Below are 22685 nucleotides of genomic sequence, written 5' to 3'. Positions count from 1 at the left end.
CAAAGGGTAAAAATCCAGCTTTTCTCTAAGAATCATGACTGTCAGTTCTCAGTCAAGCTTTTTACAATCTTATACTCAGTATACTTATTTATGGAATAACAGCGATATGCTACTCTTTTCATTAGTGAGAAGGTTAAATGAGATCATCTATGTAAAGCTCTTAGTATGGTATAAGCTTACTTAAAAAACCATCAACAAAGTTTACTACTACTAGTATAATTATTATTAATAATAATAATTATACTAGTACAATTATTATTATTGAGAAGATAACATTTAAAAGCACGTAGCTAAATAGCAATTTTAGAATGTTTTTAACAAAAAGTTGGCTTGAACTGTAGTGCCATCCCAAGACACTATAATATTGTTATATAGTCAATACATAACCAACAGGGTTCAGAATGGTTAGGTAATAAAATATTTTTCTGTGTTTTCATCTGTGGCAAAAACAGTGTTCCATGAATATTCACATCCTCTACTACATCCCCCAGCCTTCCTCTGCAGTACTGTTGGGGCCATGTGATGATTTCTGGCCAATGGATTACAAGTAGAAATGGCAGGTGTTAGGTAAATTCAGGGGCATTTAGGGGATGTGCCACCACAATCCATCTCTTTCCATACTATGGTGTCTTAGCTGGCACATCACAAGATAGTAAGAACCTAAATTCTTGAGTCACCAGATAGAGAAGAACCCTTGTTAACCTGTACTAGACTTTGTATAAGAAGAAATAAACTTTTGCTCTGATAAGTCACTGAGACTTGAGGTCTATCTATTACTGCAGTATGTTTTTCATTCAACAAATACTTACTTTGGTCTTACAATTGTCACACAATGTTCTAGGCACAGAGAATATAAAGTTCCTGCCCTCAAAGAGCTTAATATTAAATTCTCTCTTAAAGGATCAAACTTGGAATGCTGGCTTCATTACCACAATGATTTAGCCTACTAAACTAATCACACTGAATTCTACATTTTTTATTTACACGTTCTCAATTTGTCTACAATAAAAAAAGAAGTATAAAATAGCCAGTAATAAGTGGTATTATATAGTCAAGACAGGAAAAATTTTCCACCTTATTAAATAATAGTTAATTTTTAAAGAAATTCTTTCTTAGGGTAGGAGTAAGAGGTTATATTTCCTCAAAAGGAAAGTAAAAATTCATTTAGGAATCAAAATGTTTACAAAGAGTTGTCTCATATGTTTTTTAGAAGGGGAAATTAGAGTTTATCAAATGCTACATTTAAAAATATGGACACTGGAACCCTGTTTTCATTTATACAATAAAGAACATTATTCTTAAATCCAAATCATTATATTATTAAGATTCTTTCATTGCACAATTATAAAAAGATCTAATTAGTACTTAAGTTTAGTAGTTCCATGTTCTCCAAAGTCTGGGTTTTCATCTTTTGGATATGCACTTTTGTAACTGCCTTAACATTTTTAGGAATCAGTTAGAGATGTATAGAGTATATAACCAAATAAATATTCACCTTTAGAGAAGATGAACAAAAGGAGAGTTGAATGACACATTCCAGATTGGAACTGGTTTTGGAACTCATGATCTAAATTAACATTATTCTTCTTAACCTACTGAAAAATTCAGCTTTTGTATATCATGCACCCCAACTTCAAATAATACCTGTACAGAAAAGCAAAATTATCACTTAATGTATTTTCCAAAGTCTCACATGGAATTAAAATAGAGCATAATGAATGCATTGATTACTAAAGAACACTATGCAGATCAAAATAGAATGCACATATTGATGCTTTCCTTACAGAGCATGATTTACCATACACTGAAAACCACAGGTAATTCTGGGATATTTTATAGCACAGCTATTTTTAAAGATGTAGGCAATAACTTCATTTAATCTGATTAATACCTTAACCATAATTAAATGTATAGTACAAAGCTATATTTACATTCATGTTTAAGATCATTCAACAAGAAGTCAAGTTTGACCTTTTCGTGCTTCAAGCAAACCAAACACATACCCGCAATCAACCAATACAAAAGTTCACCATTATAGAAACAGATCTTAAGACCTTTACACTTTTTTGTTAACCTTTGTAGCATAACTAAATCTATTTATTAACTCAAATAATTATTTAATAAGTCATTAGGAAAAAAATCTTCCCAAGGTATAAGACATAAATAACATTAAATTTTCTCTTTTGAAATTTTCTGCAGCCATTGTCACATGTGAACATATGGAAAAAAAGTACTTTCAAACATGATGAAACATTCACTCATAAAAATAGCTATGCTAGCTATTATCCTGATAGTATATATATCTCAGTGATTTATTTCATGATTCAAGATATACCATGTTTTCACAAGAATGTTTGCTATGTCTTTAGTAATTTACCCATGGACAGCCCATGCATGAAAGCATATACATACAGTAAAACCTTGGATTACGAGTAATTTGTTCTGCAAGATAAGAAACATTTCTAATAAATTTTAATTTGATAAATGAGCAATGTCTTGCAATATGAGTAGTATGTGACACCAAATATCACATGATCACAACTGAGCCAATGGCTCTTCTCTATCTCTCTCTCGCTTGTTGCAGTATTGTGGGTGACCATCTCCCATACTCGGATGTTAGCCATGGTATTTGGCAGAAATCAGTGATTTTTCAGAACACTGAAAGGTGCCCACAACCAGCACTAGTGTATTTTTTGTCCCTTCAAAGTACCAATAGACAGTGCTTTGTTTTTCCATACAAGAGTTAGCTTAGGAATGCGTTGCTTCACTCTAGGTCAGACTGCCTGCAGATATAGACCCTTTCCTCTGCTGCCTTATTGTGAGTTACATTAAATAGAGTATATGACAAGAGCTTATTAATACTGTAAATGTAGTCAACATCCAAGCGTATACAATAGCCCCCGTGCAGAAAAAGATTCCATTGAGCCAATAGCTAGCAGTGATTCCATTAGTGATAGTGAAAGTCATCCTACACAATAACCCACCTCTCCTCTTTCTTGTCTCCCTCACACCAGCCATGAAGGTTTTCACAGGTAAGTGCAGGTTGATTTGCTTGTTTTTCTTTATGTTTTGAATTTTCTTTATTATTTTGTATTATATTACAGTATTGTAATCATTTTTATATGAATATTTTTGGGTTGTGGATGAATCATCTGAGTTTCCTTTATTTCTTATGGGGAAATTCACTTTGATATATAAGTGCTTTGATGATAAGCATGTTTCCAGAATGAATTATTCTCACAAGCCAAGGTTTTATTGTATTGGGATTTTAGACAATTAATGCAAAATTAAACGCAATGTATAAAAGCAGATATAGAAGAAAGTCAGAGCTGGGTTTCCTCAAATAATACACAGGACAAGAAATCCCTTGAAAGGAAAAACTAAGATAATTTTTTTCTTTCCCTGTTACATGAAAAACTAAAATAATAAAGGAAAGGTTTATCAGTTTATATCTCAAAATTATAGCCATTCATTTACAAAATACAAAGAACTTCAAATATATCCATGCTCAATCTACTGATTCCCTTAAACCATATTTATAGGAAGTCAGTGTCTAATTTGGTGTTTTGAGGTGGCAGACAATCTCCGCAAAAATCTAAAATATACAAACAATGCCATTTATTTCATAGACCACCAAAAATGGTTTTCAGTTTCCCTGTAAGATTATACAGGTTTTCCTTTGCCTTGCCCCATCAAAATGTCTTTTCCTTTGCTGCTCCACTCCTCTATGCTGGTATAAAAGACTTCTTTCCATCTAAGATGGCCATCCAATGAAGTGTAAAAGTTTTAACCACATAGTTCCATCATCTTTGAAACAGAAACACCATAACCCATCAAATGAAATAAAGTTGAGCAAATCAAGATACTTCAAATTCAATATGCTTTAAAGCAAAAAACTATTTTTTTAAAACTATAACCCTGGCATCAGGTTTAATGATATTTTTTTAATGTCCTAGGTACTGTAATCTGAACATATCACTTAAAACTAAACCATTCCATGGGCATTCTAGAATACCCATCTTTTTAAGTTTCCTGGTTTACTTATTTCCAGGTTTATAAAAAGTTCTAAGAAGTGAACATAGCCCATAAAGTATTTGCTAACATCCTCAAATTTCTAAAGATTAAGAGAGGAACATGATGCACTAAAAAATAATAAATCAGAAGTGATCAACAATGTTGCTACAAGAGTAAGTTTTTGTTTCTGTTTTTGTCTTTGTTTTTGAGAAAGAGAGAAAGAGAGCTCAGGCAGGGGAGAGGGGGAGAGAGAGAGACAGAGAGAGAGAGAGAGAGAGAATCTTAAGCAATTTAACTTTCTATATTTTCTGTAACTGCTTATTGATAACAAATGAAAAAATTGGAAATATTACATAGTATAAAAATCCACAGATTAAGATTCAAGAGACCTGGATTCTGAATACACTTGACCAGTTGTTGACAAATTACTTAAGGTCTTTGTGTATTGTCTGTCTGACAAGAAGTTGGAAACAACCTAACCCTGCTGGTGATCAGGTTAAACACAACAGCATACCAGGAACCTGTGAAATGCCTCAGGAAACAAGAAGCTTCCAAAAACACAGTTTGAAAGTAAATCCCTGTGCATAACTGTCTCTAAAACTGAAAACACTCTTTTCTCTAAATTGCTAGAGTAGTAAGTCAGGCACAGGGCTACAGAAAAGAAAAATAAATAAACAAACAGACATCAAATAAAAATTCTACATGGAAAGTAAACAAAATGTTCAGAGTCACAACCAGCAACATTCTGCTTACTATAATATTTTTATATGTTTTAAAATCTATACAATATGCATGTATCTAGATACCAAAAGCTAAAAAAAAAGCAAAATACCAAAGCAAAAAAAAAATCAGAGTCATTAATAAAGCTCATGCTTTACTTATCTTTATTCCTTTGCTTTAAAAGAACTCTCACTAGAAAGAGACATTCTGCATCTGTGCACAAAGATCGGGAGCTGATTGGAAAAATAGAGTTAACCTACAAAAAGACTCTGGATTGAAAACTACAGCTTAAGTTTTAAGATCTTTTTTATTGATCATCTTTGAAGTTCAGACTTAACCTTGAGTTACATAAAACATGAATTAGTTTTTTGTTTGTTTGCGGTTCACTTTATAAGTGTTAATGGCCATCATTAATGAATAGGCTCTCAGAATCTAAGGAAACAGCACACAGTCAAATAGCCTACCAGTGGTAGGGCCCAGACATTCTACCCAGAAGTTCAGTCCTGCTCATTTCAACCAATGCACAGTCACAGTTGCAACTGCTTACCTAAACCAAATATACATCATTCATTGATTCATTACGCAAATATTCAGTGACAGCCCACACCATGCCACATGTTGTGGTTAGCACTCTGGAACATCAGTGTGCGAATGAGACAAAATTTCAACAGCATGCTGGGTAAATATTCAACAACCACAGGGAGGGAGGGGACTTGTTTGTAGTAATTGCTTATTTACATAATGTACATACTCCCATAGTAACAGACTTCAATCTACTGACCTCACACCATTGAACTTTGAGTTGGGGAGAGAGGTGCTCAATCAACTCTTGTGAGCCTGTGTGAGCTTGCTCCACCACAGCAGTGAAAAAATTCCTGCCCTTGTGAAAAATGCATTTTAGTGGAGAGAGAGACACAACATACTAGTCACACATATGGTATACCAGCTACCAAAAAGTGTTATAGGGGGAGAGGAAGTCTGAGAAGTCAGGTAGGCAGACTACGTAAGAAGGGGCAACTTTAAATAGGAGAACCAGGAAAGGTTGCCTTAAAAAGTGACATTTGAGCAAAGTCCTGATGGTGGTGGAGGAGTGAGCCAAGTGGACATTAAAGGAAGAGCATTTCTGGGAGGAGGTCTCTAGGTGACTACATGGTAAAGGCTTGGGTATTTATTTTAAGAATTTTGGTTTTTACCATAAGTGAGATGGAAAGACATTGAAAGGTTTTTCTGTTTTGTTTTGGTTTTAGCCAAGGAGAGGCATGATCTCACTTATACTTTTCAAATATGACTTTTGCTGATGTTTTGAGAGTTCACTATTATGGGGGTGAGCAAAGGAGGAAGCTCTGGTGATCATCCAGGCAAGAGGCCATAGTAGGTTGAATCATTAAATTCTACTCCTGAAACTAATTACACTATCTGTCAGCTAACTAGAATTTAAATAACAGTTGGGTCAAAGTGGTAGTGGACAGAATGTTGGGAAGTGGTGATATTTCAGATATATTTTAAATATAGAGCCAACAGTATTTACTAACAAACTGAATGGGAAGTGCTGCCCAAAAGATGATTCCAAAGATTTTGTTCTAAGGCCCTGAGAAAGGTGAATCTAGCATTTACTGAATTAGAGTAGAGCAATTTTGGAGACAAGTTCAGGAATTTGGTTCAGTGTCTGCAAAATTGATAGGCCTGTAAGTGAAGATGTAGGACAGGCACTTGGGCCTGAGTCTCATTTTGGAGAGAGGTTTGGGTTGGCCACATAATTGTGGAAGTAGTCAAGATACTGATAATACTTAAAACACTGGGACTCAATTGGAGCACCAGAAGAACGAATGCAAATTTATTTGAAGTTTAGTTAGCCATTTAACAAACACATGTTCTAGCAAGTACTAACTCACTTAATTCTCATGACCCTGGAAGGTAGGTACTATGATTGTCCTCTTTTTGCAAATTTAGAAACTACAGCACCGAGAGATTAAGTAACTTGCCCAAGGTCACAAGTAAATGGCTAATAAGTGGTAGATTTGGAGTTTCTAACCAAGGCTGTCCAGATCCAGAGTTCTTGTTAGAGACTGGAAGTTATCTAAAGGCCTGAGGCCTCCAGCACTACGACATTCAGAGGTCAGAGAGATGAGGCAGATCAGTAAATCCTATTTGTAGCATGTAACAAACACGTTTTATTCTCCAATAGAAATTCTACTTATACTCAGAGAGAATATTTGTTTCCCTGTATACGTTTTTACATTTTCTGTAATAAGCACATATTACTTCTAGAATCAGAAAAAACTTTACTAAAATAATAGAAGGTGTAGTTATTTTTTAAACTTTTTTTCAATGGATGCATGTCACTGCCTGTTTATAGTACAGCTCAGTGAGAAGATACAATGAAAATCATTACAGAAAAACTGAATTGCTTTTTGCTTGGGGCATGAATAAAGTTACTATATAATTTATTATCCAAAGAACAGTCCTGAGAGTAAAAAGGAGCACTATTAATTATACCATAACAATAGGCTGAATTTAGGATTACCCTAAACATACCTATAGTAGGAAAAAGCACCCCAGGTAGCTTCTTTTTTTTTTTTAATTTTTTTTAACATTTATTTATTTTTGAGAGAGAGAGACAGACCATGAGCAGGGGAGGAGCAGAGAGAGAGGGAGACACAGAATCCGAAGCAGGCTCCAGGCTGTGAGCTGTCAGCACAGAGCCCGACACAGTGCTCGAACTCACGAACCGTGAGATCATGACCTGAGCTGAAGTTGGATGCTTAACCTACTGAGCCACCCAGGCACTCCCAGGTAGCTTCTTTCCTAAGAATAGTGTGTGTGAATAGAGGAAAGCAGTCTTTTATCTGGTCCGTTTACACTACCTTCTTATTATTGTTCGTTGTAGGTTAAATATACCTTTATTTGCTATTATTATTGTTTACCCTTTTACCAACTACCAGTTAGCACTGGGCATCAAAAAACAAACTGAGCACCCCCTGCATGTTACTATATGTGGGTATCAGAGAACTGCTACATAGAGCTCATTAGTCCTTAGGATGAGAAATGATAACACAGACTTCAGCTATTTTGATGATTGAAGCCACATTCAAGGATTAGGAAAGACATATTACTGACATTAAGTATAAATAAAATCTAATAAGAAATCACATTACACAGTGATTAAACACTATTATTTGTAATCATTAAAAAGAATTATCTTCATTTCTATTCTAACTTAAGAAAACTGGGAAAGAAAAAACATCTAACTACCCACCTCTAATTCCCAAGTCATTTAAAATCTATATCTATACTAACTTGGTGTAGAACATAGGCAAGCTGAAATGGCAAAATGGAAATACAAGGGAATATACTGTACCTTGTTTTACCTGTAAGGAACACACACCTGACAAAAGGCAATTTTCACATCCAAGGTTGGTTCACTGCAGTAGTACAATAAATGGAGGCTCATAAATACCTATAGAAAAAGGGGGGGGGCATGAATTTCTAAATCACCTAATTTTTCATTATTTAATAGCATAAACTTTAATATAATTTGAATTAAACACAAGGTGTCATACATAACATATATTCAGCATAATCCTTATCCCGACTCGTACTAGGTACTTTTCACAAATCATAAACACTAAATAATAAAATAAGGTAAGATGTTTTATTTTTATAATGATCAACACCATCACAATCATAAAGATTAGATAAAAAGAATTGGATATACTTAATAAGTTAAAGTTTAGAACAATTTATTATAGAGTACTTTCAGTTCTAGGCAACTAACTTTAAAAATCTCAAACATATGCTCAAGAGTATATATATAAGCATGCTTATTGCAGAATAAAGGGACTTTTAAATAAACACTAATTGATAATAGAATTATATATAGGACTTGAAATAACTGAATTCAAGCTTAAGGTATCAGCGTAGATAAATTTTTCAAACATGATGTTGAGTGGGGGAAAAGGCAAGTTTCAAAAGGGTATGAAGATCATTATATTATTAATATAAAATTTTAAAATATACAAAATCATACACATTACTTTGTTATATAATCATAAAACCAAAACCAAGAAAAAAAAATGGGCACTATATTAACATCAATTTAATCTTGGTTAAGTACAAAGATTTCAATTACATTATTTTCCATATATTTAAAATATTTTATAATTTTGCAAAGTATTAAGGACAGGATAAAATCATGTAATGGTGGTAATGCCAAATTAAGCACTATCTTATTGAGTGTGATGAAGCAGCATCAGAGAAATCCAATGAAATCTTTTTCAGTTCAGTTAAGCTCACTTTACTGAATATATTGTGTGCAAGACACATAAAACCACGATTGACACAAGACTTCTGTTTCTGGAAAAATGAATGATTTGATATCCTAAAAACCACTCAGTGTAAAACTCCTAAAAAATTAAATGAAATATACAAATTATATTTTTAATGCATAACTGAAGTGCCAGAAGGAAAAGAAAGAAAGACAGAAAGAAAGAAAGAAAGAAAGAAAGAAAGAAAGAAATGAATAGGAAAGGAAAGGAAAGGAAAGGAAAGGAAAGGAAAGGAAAGGAAAAAGAAAAGAAAAAAGAAAAGAAAAAAGAAAAGAAAAGAAATTAATTCTGAGGCTGAAAACAATGTGAAAGAATTCATGCAGAGAAGTAAAAGAGCTGAAGTTGCCTCTTGTCCCTAGGTCATCTGCTGATGTCTGAAGATGAGAACTTTCATTTTTAGATAGTAGCATGTAGAATCCAAGAAACAAAGCTTAGAATCTATCTATGGTGGGAAGTCACATTGAAGACACCTGCACAGAGCTTAATAGAGAACTTTTAAACAAACTTTAGAACTAGCAAAACAATCCCAGAAGGAAGGTCTGAATTGTAAGAAAAAATATTTTACGTGGGAACTTGGTAGATTTTTTAAATTTAAGAAAGAAAGAAAGGGCAAGAACATATAAAACATTCCTGAAGAAGAGCAAAATGGGTGTTTGTGGAGGTTAGGAGGGTCCACAGTTGTAGTTAGTAAATGTATGTGGGATTGATGCAGAACTAGACCTATAAATTAATAAAGAGCCAAAAACAGACACATACATACATGGAAACCTAATTATGTTAAAGTTTGCATCGCAAATATTTGGGGAAAGAAGAAACTATGCATTAAATCATGCTGAGACAATAGGTCATGCATCATAAATATGGGGGATGTAGGTGGGGTAGAAGCACACCCCTGTTGAAAGACAATACTCTATCAGATCTTTCACACTTCTCCATATCTTGCAAACAGAAGCACTGGCTGTCTTTATTCCAGACTATCTTCTCAAGGATAATTACAAAGCAAACAGTCTTGGAAGAGAGAGATAGTATCTCCCTCTGGAACAAAGGGCAGGTTTGATTACTCTCCAGTATAATAAAGATAAGGTGTCCCTCTGGGACAAGCCATGCTTACTGCCATTATAAATACATGGCTTCCTTTGCCAGTGTAAATACACTCCTTTGGAGTTCCTCTTCCAAAATGTAACCCACTCTATATGCAGTAGTCACCCGACCTTTGAGTCACCCTACGCGATTGAGGGCTGAGGAACGGGCATGAATGTTGACATTCTAGCTACTGCTATTAATGTGAGTAACAAGAATCTGTGTCTACTTCTTCAAGCTATGTGGTAGAGTCACACATGTTTGTTTCATCATTATTTTTTTATTTATTATATTTTTATAAAATTTTTTATGTTTATTTTTGAGAGAGAGGGAGAGAAAGTGAGAGTGGGGGAGGGGCAGAGAGAGACGGGGACAGAGGATCTGAAGCATGCTCTGCACTCGCAGCAGAAAGCCTGATGCAGGGCTCAAACTCACCAACCGGGAGATCATGACCTGAGCCAAAGTTGGACAGTTAACTGACTGAGCCACCGAAGTGTCCCTATTTCACTATTATTTTTTTAAACCTTACATATATGAAATACCATTTGATATGTCAAATGTTTTATAATAGGAAAAAATTCAAGTGACACAAGGACCTAGTGGTCCTTCATTCTTTTGCTAGACATTGCTGTGTAGGCACAAATGCCTGGAATCAAAACACTCATAATAGCCATTAATGGGAAATGATCTTGAAGAGAAATGCTGAGGGGTATAAAGAAGGAAGATAGAAGAAATTGTGCTTGATGATAACATTAAACTACTGAATTAAGAAATTCAGGAACTTTTCTACTTCTAGACTTTCTGTTATATAAGAAGGTGAATCCCCCATTAAAAAAAAAAAACTACTAAAATATACTCAGAAAGCAAAAACTAAAACAAAGCAACAACAAAAAATATGATTTACTCCTCAGATTTTAATCTGTGAGATTATTTGATTGTATCCATGAGATTTCAAGGAGATTTATATATCATTTTTGCCAATTACCTCTACTTTTTAAATTTTTAAATTTAGTTTTAAATCAGGTATAATTTACACATAGCAAAATGAACTGTTCTTAAGTATCTATGTTGATGAGTTTCAACAAATGCACATATCCACGTAACTCACATTCCAATGAAGATAAAAAATAGTCTGAAAACCCTAGCTCCCCCAAGCAAACAATGTTCTAACTTCTTTCAATATAAATTGGTTTTTCTTGTCTTTGAACTCACATAAATGCAACCGTCAGTATGCACTCTCTTTTGTTGGGCTTCTTTTGCCCAGCAATATGCTTTTAGTACTCAGCCATATTGGCATAAATTTTAGTAATGGTTCATTCAATAATGGCGTTTAATGCATCACAGTGTGCTATCCATCTACTTTAGGACATTTGAGGTGTCTCTAATTTTTAATATTATTAATAATGCTCCTATGAATACTTACCTACATGTATTCTTGTATAAATATGCTTTCATTTCTCTCAGGAAAAGTACCAAGAGAAAAAATTGTTAGATCATGAGATTAGGAATATATTTTATTTATGAAAAACTGAGAGACACATTATCAATCCCCTGCAGCAATGTACGAAATTCAGGTGTTTTACATTTTTGCCAACATTTGGTTTATCAGTTTTCTAAATTTTAATCATTCTAATGGACATTTAATTACATTTTGTTATGGTTTTATTTTTTATTCCCCTGATGACTAATGATGTTGAGCTTATTTTTATTTGTTTATTGGCCACTTATTTATAATCTTTTGTGAAGTGCCTTTTCAATTTTTTTACCCATTTGGTGGTGGATTATGGGTGGGGGGGGGGGAGGAGATTATCTCTTATTTTTTACAAAATATAGAAATCTTTTATTTCAGATGAAAGTTTTCTGTCATATATACATATTATAAATATTTTCTTTCAGTTTGTGGCTTCATATTGAACTTAGAAATGCTGTCTTTTGGTAATATTTAATTTTTATGAAATGCGTTTCCTTTGTCTTTCTTTTATTAGTAGTGCTTCCTTGAGTTTATCAAGGGATCTTCCTTGAGTTTATCAAGGGTGTGATCCACACCAAGTTCACAAAGATATTCTTCCACATTTTCTTCTTGAAGCTTTGCGTTGTTAATTTTACTTTTAGGAATATAATCCACCTGTAATTAATTTTAATCTAAGGTGTGATTTTTTTTAACGTTTATTTATTTTTGAGACAGAAAGAGACAGAGCATGAACGGGGGAGGGTCAGAGATAGAGGGAGAGAGAATCTGAGAGAGGGAGAGGGAGAGAGAATCTGAAACAGTCTCCAGGCTCTGAGCTTTCAGCACAGAGCCCGACGCGGGGCTCGAACTCATGGACCCTGAGATCACGACCTGAGCTGAAGTCGGACGCTTAACCGAACCATCCAGGCGCCCCATAATCTATGGTGTGATTATATATTGAGGTATATATTGAAGTTCATTTTTCTCCTTATAAATAGCCACTTGTTCAAGTATCCTCAGTCATAATAACTTCCTTTCTATACTGAGTTACCTCACTGCCTTCGTCAAAAAATCAATTGACTGTACAAATGTGGATCTATTTCAGGAACTTTTTTTGGTTCCATTGACCTACTATCTATTTTTACCCCATTATCATTCTGTCTTGATTACTGCAGCTTTATAATAAGTCTTCAAATTAGGTAAATCCTCCAAATTTTTTTCTTCTTTTTATTTGTGAGACTCTTCTGGGTCTTTGCATTTCCATATGAATTTTAAAATCAGCCTGACATTTCAAAACATTATTTAAAAACTTTCTGCAATTTGGTTGAGAATGTAGTAGAGCTATAGCTCACATTGGGAAGAAAGGTATCTTAACAATATTGGGTATAGTTTATCCATAATCATGGTGTATCTGCCCATTTATTTTAATACTCTCTAATTTACCTCAGGAATGTTTCAGAGTTTGCAGTGTATAGATCTTGTATGTTTTTCTTTAAGTGTATTCTTTAGCATTTACATTTTTGATACTAATGTAAATGGCATATTTTTAATTTCCATTTCTCAAATGCTTATTTCTTAAAATAATGTTAACTTTTATAAGTGAACTTGCATTCTACCACACTGTTAAATTCATTTATTAAATCCAGTAAATATTTTTAGTTTGTTTAGGATTTTTCTTACACATAGAAAAGTTGTCTGCAGATGAAAATAGTTTTTCCTTTTTCCTTTCCAATCTGTTTTTCTTGCCTAATTGTTCAAGTACAAAGTTGAATAGAAGGGAGGAGATGTTAATGATCTCTGTCTTTTAAGACATGTATATAGTCCACTTAAATTTAAAGTGAATATGAATATTGCTGAGATCAAGCCTACCACTGTACTCTTTGTTTCATATTTTACCCTTGTATTCTTTATTCCATTTTTTCCTCTTTCAGCCTTTTTTGGAAGAATTGGGTATATTTTTGTTTTCCATTTTATTTTACCCAGTAGCTTATTATTTATACGTATTTTTTAGTGGTTGTTCTAGAGTCTGCATTTTTAATTTTTAGTCATCTAACTTCAAATAATATGATTCTACTTTACATATAGTTTAAGAAACTTACACTAGTATACTTCAATTTTCCCCTCTAGTCCTCTGAACTATTATTTTCATATATTTTACTTATACATGTTTTATAAGCCCATAACACATGGCTATTATTTTTGTCTTAAATAAGCAATTCTATTTTAAGGAAATTTAGATTACAAAGAAAAGTATTGTATATTTGCTCACATATTTTCTCTACGTAGTTCTTTCACATGCTTCTTTAAGTTTATTGTTAAGCATTTATGTTTTTGATATTATTATAAAAGGTATTTTTATTTTATTCCCATTTTCCAAATGTTCATTTCTGGCATTGAATGGGAAAATGTTCTCCCAGCCCCTCTTCAGTTTTTCCTTCAGTCTTCTCACAGCACTTTGTTCACACTTTTATTATGACTATCTTATAATATTGTTAACTATTTTTTCATATGTCTATTCCATACATACTACATTATGTCCTTCTCAGGTAAAGTGACCATGTTTTATTCATGTTCACAACCCCAGGGCCCAACACTATTCTCAGTAAAGAGCTAATGTTGAGTAAATGTTTATTGAATAAAAGCAGACTCAAATTAAAAAAGCTTCCTTCCTTCTCTAGTACAAATCTAAGTATTTTATTATCTCTGCATATTCAGATCTATAAGTTTTCAACAAATTTGGTGCTAATAAATTAGGAATGAGGAGTGTGTAGTGGTGGGAGTATGAGAGTCCAACACAGATGACCTCAAAATGCTACCCAGCAAGGCTGTTTTTAGTTCTGTACTGCTGAATTGGGCATGTGGGAAATAATAATATCCAGCCCGCCACCTAAAATGAACAATGTATTTTAATTTTTAATGAGTGAATAATCTTTCTATGGAAAGTAAGCATCCTGACCTTTCCTGGTTGCATTATAAAGATTCTAAATGTAGCACCATGACTAAGTCACTAAGTCACTGCAGAAACTCCTTGTTCCACAAAGGGACATTACAAGAAAAAGAATGTTCAGTATGATATTCTCAGTGATTTACAGAAAACTAGTCTGGTAATCATATTCCCTAATAACATGGCAGAAAGCATTTGGCACCACTGCATAGAAACAACATAAATGTCCAGGGCATTATCTCGATATTAGTCTAAAGTATAATTAATGACAATAGCTTGGTGCAGTATAGGACCCATGAGTAGCTTGAAAAGGGAGGGGATGCTAATTTGGGGAGTTTAGTGCTTTCAATTACTGGTTGTTCGTGTGGGAAAAGTCCCATATGTGCACTCCTTGCTATGTAGTATACTGAGTTTCTCTTCGTTACATGGCTATATGAGTTAATGACTACTCTGAACAAAGCAGTAGGCCAAGGTGTATGAATGAGATATACTTAATTTATTAGATTGAACTGGTGCACAACAGCTACTATAAAGAATGTAACTATGATATGTTTTAATAGCTTAGATCAATACTTAAATTCGTTTGTATGTGAGATGTGCCAACAAACCACAGGAGGTTTAAGAAGTTTTACAGATGCAAAAAAATCAAATTGTTCTGGGCAGCTCCAGGCTCCCATGGTTTGTCACTAAATGTAATACATGCAAGAGTGAACTAAATGAGCAATTAATTACACAATATGTTTTGAGATCCAGCACTTTCCAAGTTTAACTGATATACAACAAATTCATTATCTGTAAATACTGTAAATAGTTTTTGATTTATTACATATGACTTATTAAAATATGACTCTCTTAACAGCCTGTAAGCATATGTACAATATGAGAATACAGAGTCATTGTTAATTACAAGAACAAAAAAATACTCTGTCTCTTCTATTCCCTAAAGAATTCTCCCAACTATGTATAAAAAACATACATATTGGGGCACATGGGTGGCTCAGTCAGTTAAGCATCCGACTCTTGATCTCAGCTCAGGTGTTGACCTCAGGGTCATGAGTTCAAGCCTGTGTTGGGCTCCACGCTGGGTGTGGAGTCTACTTTAAAAAAATTAAAAATTAAAAAAATTAACATTTTTGAAAATTACATATAAAGAAACAAATGAAAAGTAAATATACCATGAAACAAGTAATTATCTTTTTAGTGCTGACAGAGAAAAAAAATTAAATTTAATGTTCTATTAAGAACTGTGCATTTGTTTACTTTAAGATATTATTAAATCTTTTGGTCCATGGACTATAATTTTTTTCTCAGGGACTACCATTTAGAGCAGAAATCAGCAAACTGTGGCCCATGGACCAAATTCAAATCACCACATGTTTTTGTAAATACAATTTTATTGAAACACATTCATTCATTAGTTTACATAGTGTCTATGGCTGCTTTTACACTATAATAGCAGATTTGAGTAACTATGATAGAAACTATATGACCTGCAAAGGCTAAAATATTTACTATCTGACACTTTATAGAAAAAGTTGCCAGGAGCACCTGGCTGGCTCAGCCGGTACAGCATATGGCACTTGGTCTTGGGGACATGAGTTCAAGCCCCACATCGGGCACAGAACTTACCTCCAAAAAAAAAAAAAAAAAGAGAGAGAGAAGAAGAAAAAAAGAAAGAAAGGAAGAAAGAAGAGAAAAAATAAAAGGTTGCCAACCTCTGATTTAGAGCACTCTCGATACAAATATGTAGAAGCACATCATTAGCTTCAGTATAAAGGCAAAAATAATCCAATGACTCTAATCATAAGTATATAAGTACACAAAATACTTTTTCATAAATTATACTTAAATTTAATATATATTATTTCTTTCCAAGTAATCTATGCTTGTCTTTATTCCTTTCCAAGTAATCTATGCTTGTCTATATCTAAAAGCTAAATATCTCTTAAAATATTGTTCATATAACAAGATAATTGCTTCCAAAGAAATCCTTTGATAAACTTATTTAGCAGGAGTAAAGCAATAGAGACCAGAATATAAGAGATGAGAAAGCAACAAATACATAAGAAATAGGAAGGATTGGGGCGCCTGGGTGGCACAGTCTGTTAAGTGTCCGACTTCAGCCAGGTCACGATCTCGCGGTCCGTGAGTTCAAGCCCCGTGTCAGGCTCTGGGCTGATGGCTCAGAGCCTGGAGCCTGTTTCCGATTCTGTGTCTCCCTCTTTCTCTGCCCCTCCCCCGTTCATGCTCTGTCTCTCTCTGTCCCAAAAATAAATAAACGTTGAAAAAAAATATTTAAAAAAAGAAATAGGAAGGATTATTAAGAGAGAGGACATATAAAATAAGAAATGTAAAAACAGCAAAATTCACCAATTCAAGAATTATAATACAAACATTTTTAAGTTTCTTAATATTGAACATATAACATTGCTTCTGGTCCTAGAAACCTGGTAGGGTTAGCTAACATGGAAACTCTCACATCACAAAACTCTAGATTAGTTGGGTAAACTGTAACAAAAAGTAGTTTTGGATTTACATTAAAAAAGGAAAATTGCCAGTGGTGTTATGAAGTTGGCTCCTACAATCAGCTAGCAAAACCTGATTGGGCACATCTTTTCCCAACTCCATGCCTGATGACACTACTTCAGTGGGGTTTAAAATTGTTTTTTGTGGGAACATTTAGACTATAGAAACTGGTATATTCTACAAACCAAGCTTGCTTCAGAGAATTGGTGATTAAACATTGAGTAGTACACAACTGGAAGTTACCAGGTACCGGAAATGAAAGAAGACACTAAAAAAGATAAATCACAAATCTCCAGATATATCACAAGGAAAGCAAATACCTCAAGTGAGAATCATCAGATACTATAAAAAAAAAGTATTACCACCATAAGAACTTTATATGATCAAAACAATTAGAAAGACCATAAGTAGGAGTGAGTGAAATAATTAAAGAGTCAGAATAAGGAACAAAAGATGAGGGTTAAGATGGTAGAGAAGTAGGGTAACCCTAGGCTTACCTCCTCCCTCAAACAGCAAGATAAATATCCAATTATTCTGAACACCCAAGAAATTTATTGGAAGTCTTAAAGAACAAAGTTGCACATCTACAAAAAGAAAAACAACAACCCATGGAAAGTAGGAACTGAGAAGAGTTGTTTTGTGGGAGAAAAGAGCTTCAGGTGCTGCAGTGGGGAAGGATCCCTGATCACAGACAGCAGTAAGCTAAGAGTAAAGAAAAACAAATAGTGAAAACACACAGGGGACAGCACAAGAAAACACTTCCCCAGAACCACTGGTAGGGAAAAAAGAAAAGGTTTCAATACCACCAGTTTTTTTATAAACAGCAAAGTTTGAAGTTTCAGAGCTCACTGCCTGCATGCATTCCAGTGAAGAAGCAGGACAGAGCCATGGGAGTGGGCTGCATGTTCTGAGGATCTCCTGGGATCCTTGGAGTGCTTTCAATAGAGGTGATAGAGTCTCTCCATTGGCAAAAGACCTAGCCAAGGCCACTGAGCTGTCCCATTCACTAGTATAGGAACAAAGATGCCAGCTGAGGGCAGCAAACGGTGGTACCAGCTGTGTGTTGCAATTTACCATAAACTCTGAGCTGCTGCCACCACGCACTCAACTGTTTCCTGGGACAAACTCAGGCTACAGGGCAGCAAGATCCTCCCCCAGAGGATCAGCACAGGTAGAAACCCAGGGAGCCTCTGAAGTGTGGGGTTTTCAAACACGGCTTTGTCTGAGATAAAACCCAGGAGGGCGGACAGTTCACACAGACAGGGTGAAAGGGGGGATCTGCCAGAAGACTTGGACACAGAAAAGGTGACTGCGCATCTCTGACATAACCAACTTCCCACTCTGGAGAGTAAAGAGGAGGGTGAAACCATTTTTACTCCTATCAACAAGCACTGATCTACCCCAGTGAGCTAAACAGCACCAACAAGTGGAGAACAGAGCTGTTACACCAAGCCACACACCCCTCTGCCCTCTAAACATATCTCTACTAGGGCAAGTTGGCCTGAGAATCAGAGACACAGGCCCCTTCCACAGAGAACAAGCACAGCTCCTCCCAAGCACTAAGTCTACGGATCATAAAGTGTGTAAAGCTTCAGCTCTAGGGGAAATGTGACCTAGCTTCTTTGGGGGTTTGTTTTTGTTTGTGTGGTTTATTTTTCTTGGGTACAGAAAGAGCAAATTTTTTATTTTTTTAATTTTTTAATTTTCAACTTTTAATTTTTTTTTATTTTTTTCTTTTTTTTTTCTATCAAGCTTCTCTTAATAACCAGACCAAAACATACCTAGGATCTAGCTTTATTATTTTTTAAAATCTTTTAATTTTAATTTTATTTTATTATTTTTTTCTCCAAAATGACAAGTCAGAGGAATTCACCTCAAAAGAAAGAATAGGAAGAAATGACAGTAAGAGATTTCATTAATACAGAAATAAGTAAGATGTCTGAACTACAATTTAAAACAATTATAAGGATTCTAACAGGGCTTGAAAAAGCATAGAAGACTCTGGAGAATCTCTTACTGCAGAGATAAAAGAGCTAAAATCTAGTCAGGCTGAAATTTAAAATGCTATAACTGAGATGCAAACCCAATGGATGCCATAACAGTAAGGATGGATGAAGAAGAGGAACAAATTACTGATGTAGAAGAAAATTATGGGAAATAATGAAGCTGAAAATAAGAGGGAAACAAAGGTAATGAATCACAAAGGTAGACTTAGGGAACTCAGTGACTTATTAAAACTGAATAACATTCATATCATAGAAGTCCCAGAAGATGAAGAGAGAGAAAAAGGGGCAGAAGATTTATCTGAGCAAATTATAGCTGAAAACTTTCCTAATCTGAGGGAGGACACAGACATCAAAATCAAAGAACAACTCCCATTAAAGTCAACAAAAGCCATCCATTGCCAAGGCATATCATAATCAAATTCACAAAATACACACACAAGTAAAGAATCCTGAAAGTAGCAAAGGAAAAAAAAAGTAGAGATAATAAAGACTAGAGTATAAATACATGATACAGAAATAACAGCAACAACAATAACAAAACACACAGTAGAACAGATCAATGAAACTAAGAGTTGGTTCTTCAAAAAAAATTAATAAAAATGATAAATCCCTAGCCAGACTTACCAAAAAGGAAAGAGAAAGGACCCAAATACATAAAATCACAAATGAAAGGGGAGCTATCACAACCAATACCCCAAAAATACAAAAAATTATAAGAGAATATTATGAAAAATTATATGCCAACAAACTGGACAATCTGGAAGAATGTATAAATTCCTAGAAATATGCAAACTGCCAAAACTGAAACAGGAAGAAGTAGAAAATTTCAATAGGTGCATAACCAGCAAAGAAATTGAAACAGTAATCAAAAATCTCCCAACAAACAAGAATCCAGGGCCAGATGGCTTCCCAGGGGAATTCTACCAGACATTTAAAGAAGAGTTAATATCAATTTCTCTCAAATCATCCAAAAAATAGAAATGAAAGGGAAACTTCCAAACCATTCTATGAAGTTAGCATTACCTTGGTTCTAAAACCAGATAAAGACACCACTAAAAAGGAGAATTACAGGCCAAAATCCCTGACGAACATGGATGCAAAAATTCTCAACAAGATACTAGCAAATTGAATCCAACAATACATTAAAAGAATTAATCACCATGATCAAGTGGGATTTATTCCTGGACTGCAGGGCTGGTTCAGTATTTGCAAATCAATCAACATGGTAAGCCACATTAATAAAATAAAGGATAAGAACCATATGATTCTCCCAATAGATGCAGAAAAAACATTTGAGAAAATATAGCATCCACTTGATAAAAACCCTCAACAAAGTAGGGATAGATGGAACATACCTCAATATCATAAAGGCCACATATGAAAGACCCACAGCTAATATCATCTTCAATAGGGAAAAACAGCCTTTCCCCTATAGTGTCAGGAATAAGTCAGGAATAAGACAAAGCTGTCCACTTCTCACCATTACTATTTAACATAGTACTGGAGGTCTTAGCCTCAGCAATTAGACAATGACAACAACAACAAAAAAATAAAATAAAAGGCATCCAAATCAGCAAGGAAGAAGCAAAACTTGCACTATTTGCAGATGACATGATACTCTATGTAGAAAACCCAAAAGACACCACCAAGAAATTGCTAGAACTAATATATGAATTCAGCAAATCATAGGATATAAAATCAATATACAGAAATCTGTTGCATTTCTATACACTGATAATGAAGCAGCAGAAAAAGGAATCAAGGAATTGATCTCATTTGCAATTGCACTTAAGACAATTAGATACTTAGGAATAAACCTAACCAAAGAGGTAAAAGATCTGTACTCTGAAAGCTGGAGAACTTTAAGAGGACACAAAGAAATGGAAAAGCATTCCATGTTCATGGATTGGAAGAACAAACACTGTTTAAACGTCTAAACTACCCAAAGGAATACACATTTAATGCAATCCCCATCAAAATACCACCAGCATTTTTCACAGAGCTAGAACAAACAATCCTAAAAAAATGTGTATGAAACCACAAAAGACCCCAAATAGCCAAAGCAATCCTGAGAAAGAAAAGCAAAACTGGAAGCATCATGATTCCAGATTTCAAGCTATATTACAAAGCTGTAGACTTCAAGAGAGTTTGGTGCTCACACAGAAACAGACATATAGGTCAATGTAACATAATAGAAAACCCAGAAATGTACCCACAACTATATGGTCAACTAATCTTCGACAAAACAGGAAAGAATATCCAGTGGAAAAAAGATGGTCTCTTCAACAAATGGTGTTGGGAAAACTGGACAGCAGCATATGAAAGAATTAAACTGGACTGTCTTATACCATACACAAAAATAAATACAAAATGGATGAAAGACCTAAATGTGATACCTAAATGGTTTCATCAAAATCCTAGAGATTAGAGGCAGCAATCTCTTTAACCTTGGTCACAGGAAATTCTTACAAGACACATCACCAGAAACAAGGGAAACAAAAGCAAAAATGAACTAATGGGGCTTCATCAAGACAAAAACCTGCACAGTGAAGGAAACAATCAACAAAACTAAAGGCAAACTATGGAATGGGAGAAGATATTTGCAAATGACATATCTAATAAAGGGTTAGTATCCAAAATCTATAAAGAACTTATCAAACTCAACACCCAAAAAACAAATAATCCAGTTAAGAAATGGGCAGAAGATATGAATAGTCACTTTTCCAAAGAAAACATCCAGATGGTTAACAGACACATGAAAGATGCTCAACATCACTTATCATCAGGGAAATACAAATCAAAACCATGATAGGATACCACCTCACATCTGTCAGAATGGCTAAAGTTAACAACACAAGAAACAACAGGTGTTGGTGAAGACACAGAATGGGAACCTTTTGTACTTCTGGTGGGAATGCCAACTGGTGCAACCACTCTGGAATATGGAGGTTCCTCAAGAAATTAAAAATAAAACTACCCTATGACCCATCAATTGCACTACTAAGTATTTACCCAAAGGATACAAAAATACAGATTGGATGGGGCGCCTGGGTGGTGCAGTCGGTTAAGCGTCCGACTTCAGCCAGGTCACGATCTCGCGGTCCCTGAGTTCGAGCCCCGCGTCGGGCTCTGGGCTGATGGCTCAGAGCCTGGAGCCTGTTTCCGATTCTGTGTCTCCCTCTCTCTCTGCCCCTCCCCCGTTCATGCTCTGTCTCTCTCTGTCCCAAAAAATAAATAAACGTTGAAAAAAAAATTTTAATAAAAACAAAAATACAGATTGGAATGGGTATATGCAACCCAGTGTTTATAGCAGCATTATCAACAATAGCCAAACTATGGAGAGAACCCTAATGTCCGTTGATGGATGAAAGGATAAAGAAGATGTGGTATGTGCGTGTATACACACACACACACACACACACACACACACACACAATGTAATATTACTCTGACACCAAAAAGAATGAAATTTTGCCATTTGCAACAATGTGGCTGGAACTAGAACGTATTATGCTAAGCGAGATAAATCAGACCGAGAAAGACAAATACTATGATTCCACTCATATGTGGAATTTAATAAACAAAACAAAACAGATAAACATATGGGGGATGGGGAGATG

At 34.6% G+C, this 22685-nt stretch overlaps 1 protein-coding gene across 12 annotated transcripts in view; it reads right to left on the bottom strand.

Annotated features, from left to right (window-relative positions):
- MAPK10 (mitogen-activated protein kinase 10) overlaps positions 1-22685 on the bottom strand; it is a 557027-nt gene that overhangs the window by 157565 nt on the left and 376777 nt on the right. For 10 of the 12 annotated variants that reach the window (XM_047857257.1, XM_047857254.1, XM_047857261.1 and 7 more), the window contains one exon: positions 8120-8191. The exons of 1 other annotated variant lie outside the window; for it this stretch is intronic. In XM_047857257.1, coding sequence (XP_047713213.1) covers positions 8120-8185 — 66 coding nt within the window. In that variant the 5' untranslated portion in view covers positions 8186-8191. Of the gene's footprint in view, positions 1-8092; positions 8192-22685 lie in introns of those variants that run through there. One more of the 12 variants, XM_047857263.1, reaches the window with a different exon arrangement.

This window comes from Prionailurus viverrinus, chromosome B1 (assembly GCF_022837055.1).
Source record: "Prionailurus viverrinus isolate Anna chromosome B1, UM_Priviv_1.0, whole genome shotgun sequence".
In the NCBI taxonomy this organism is placed as follows: Eukaryota; Metazoa; Chordata; class Mammalia; order Carnivora; family Felidae; genus Prionailurus; species Prionailurus viverrinus.
The sequence above is the reverse complement of the archived record's forward strand: the minus strand, read 5'-3'. Positions and strand labels throughout refer to the sequence as shown.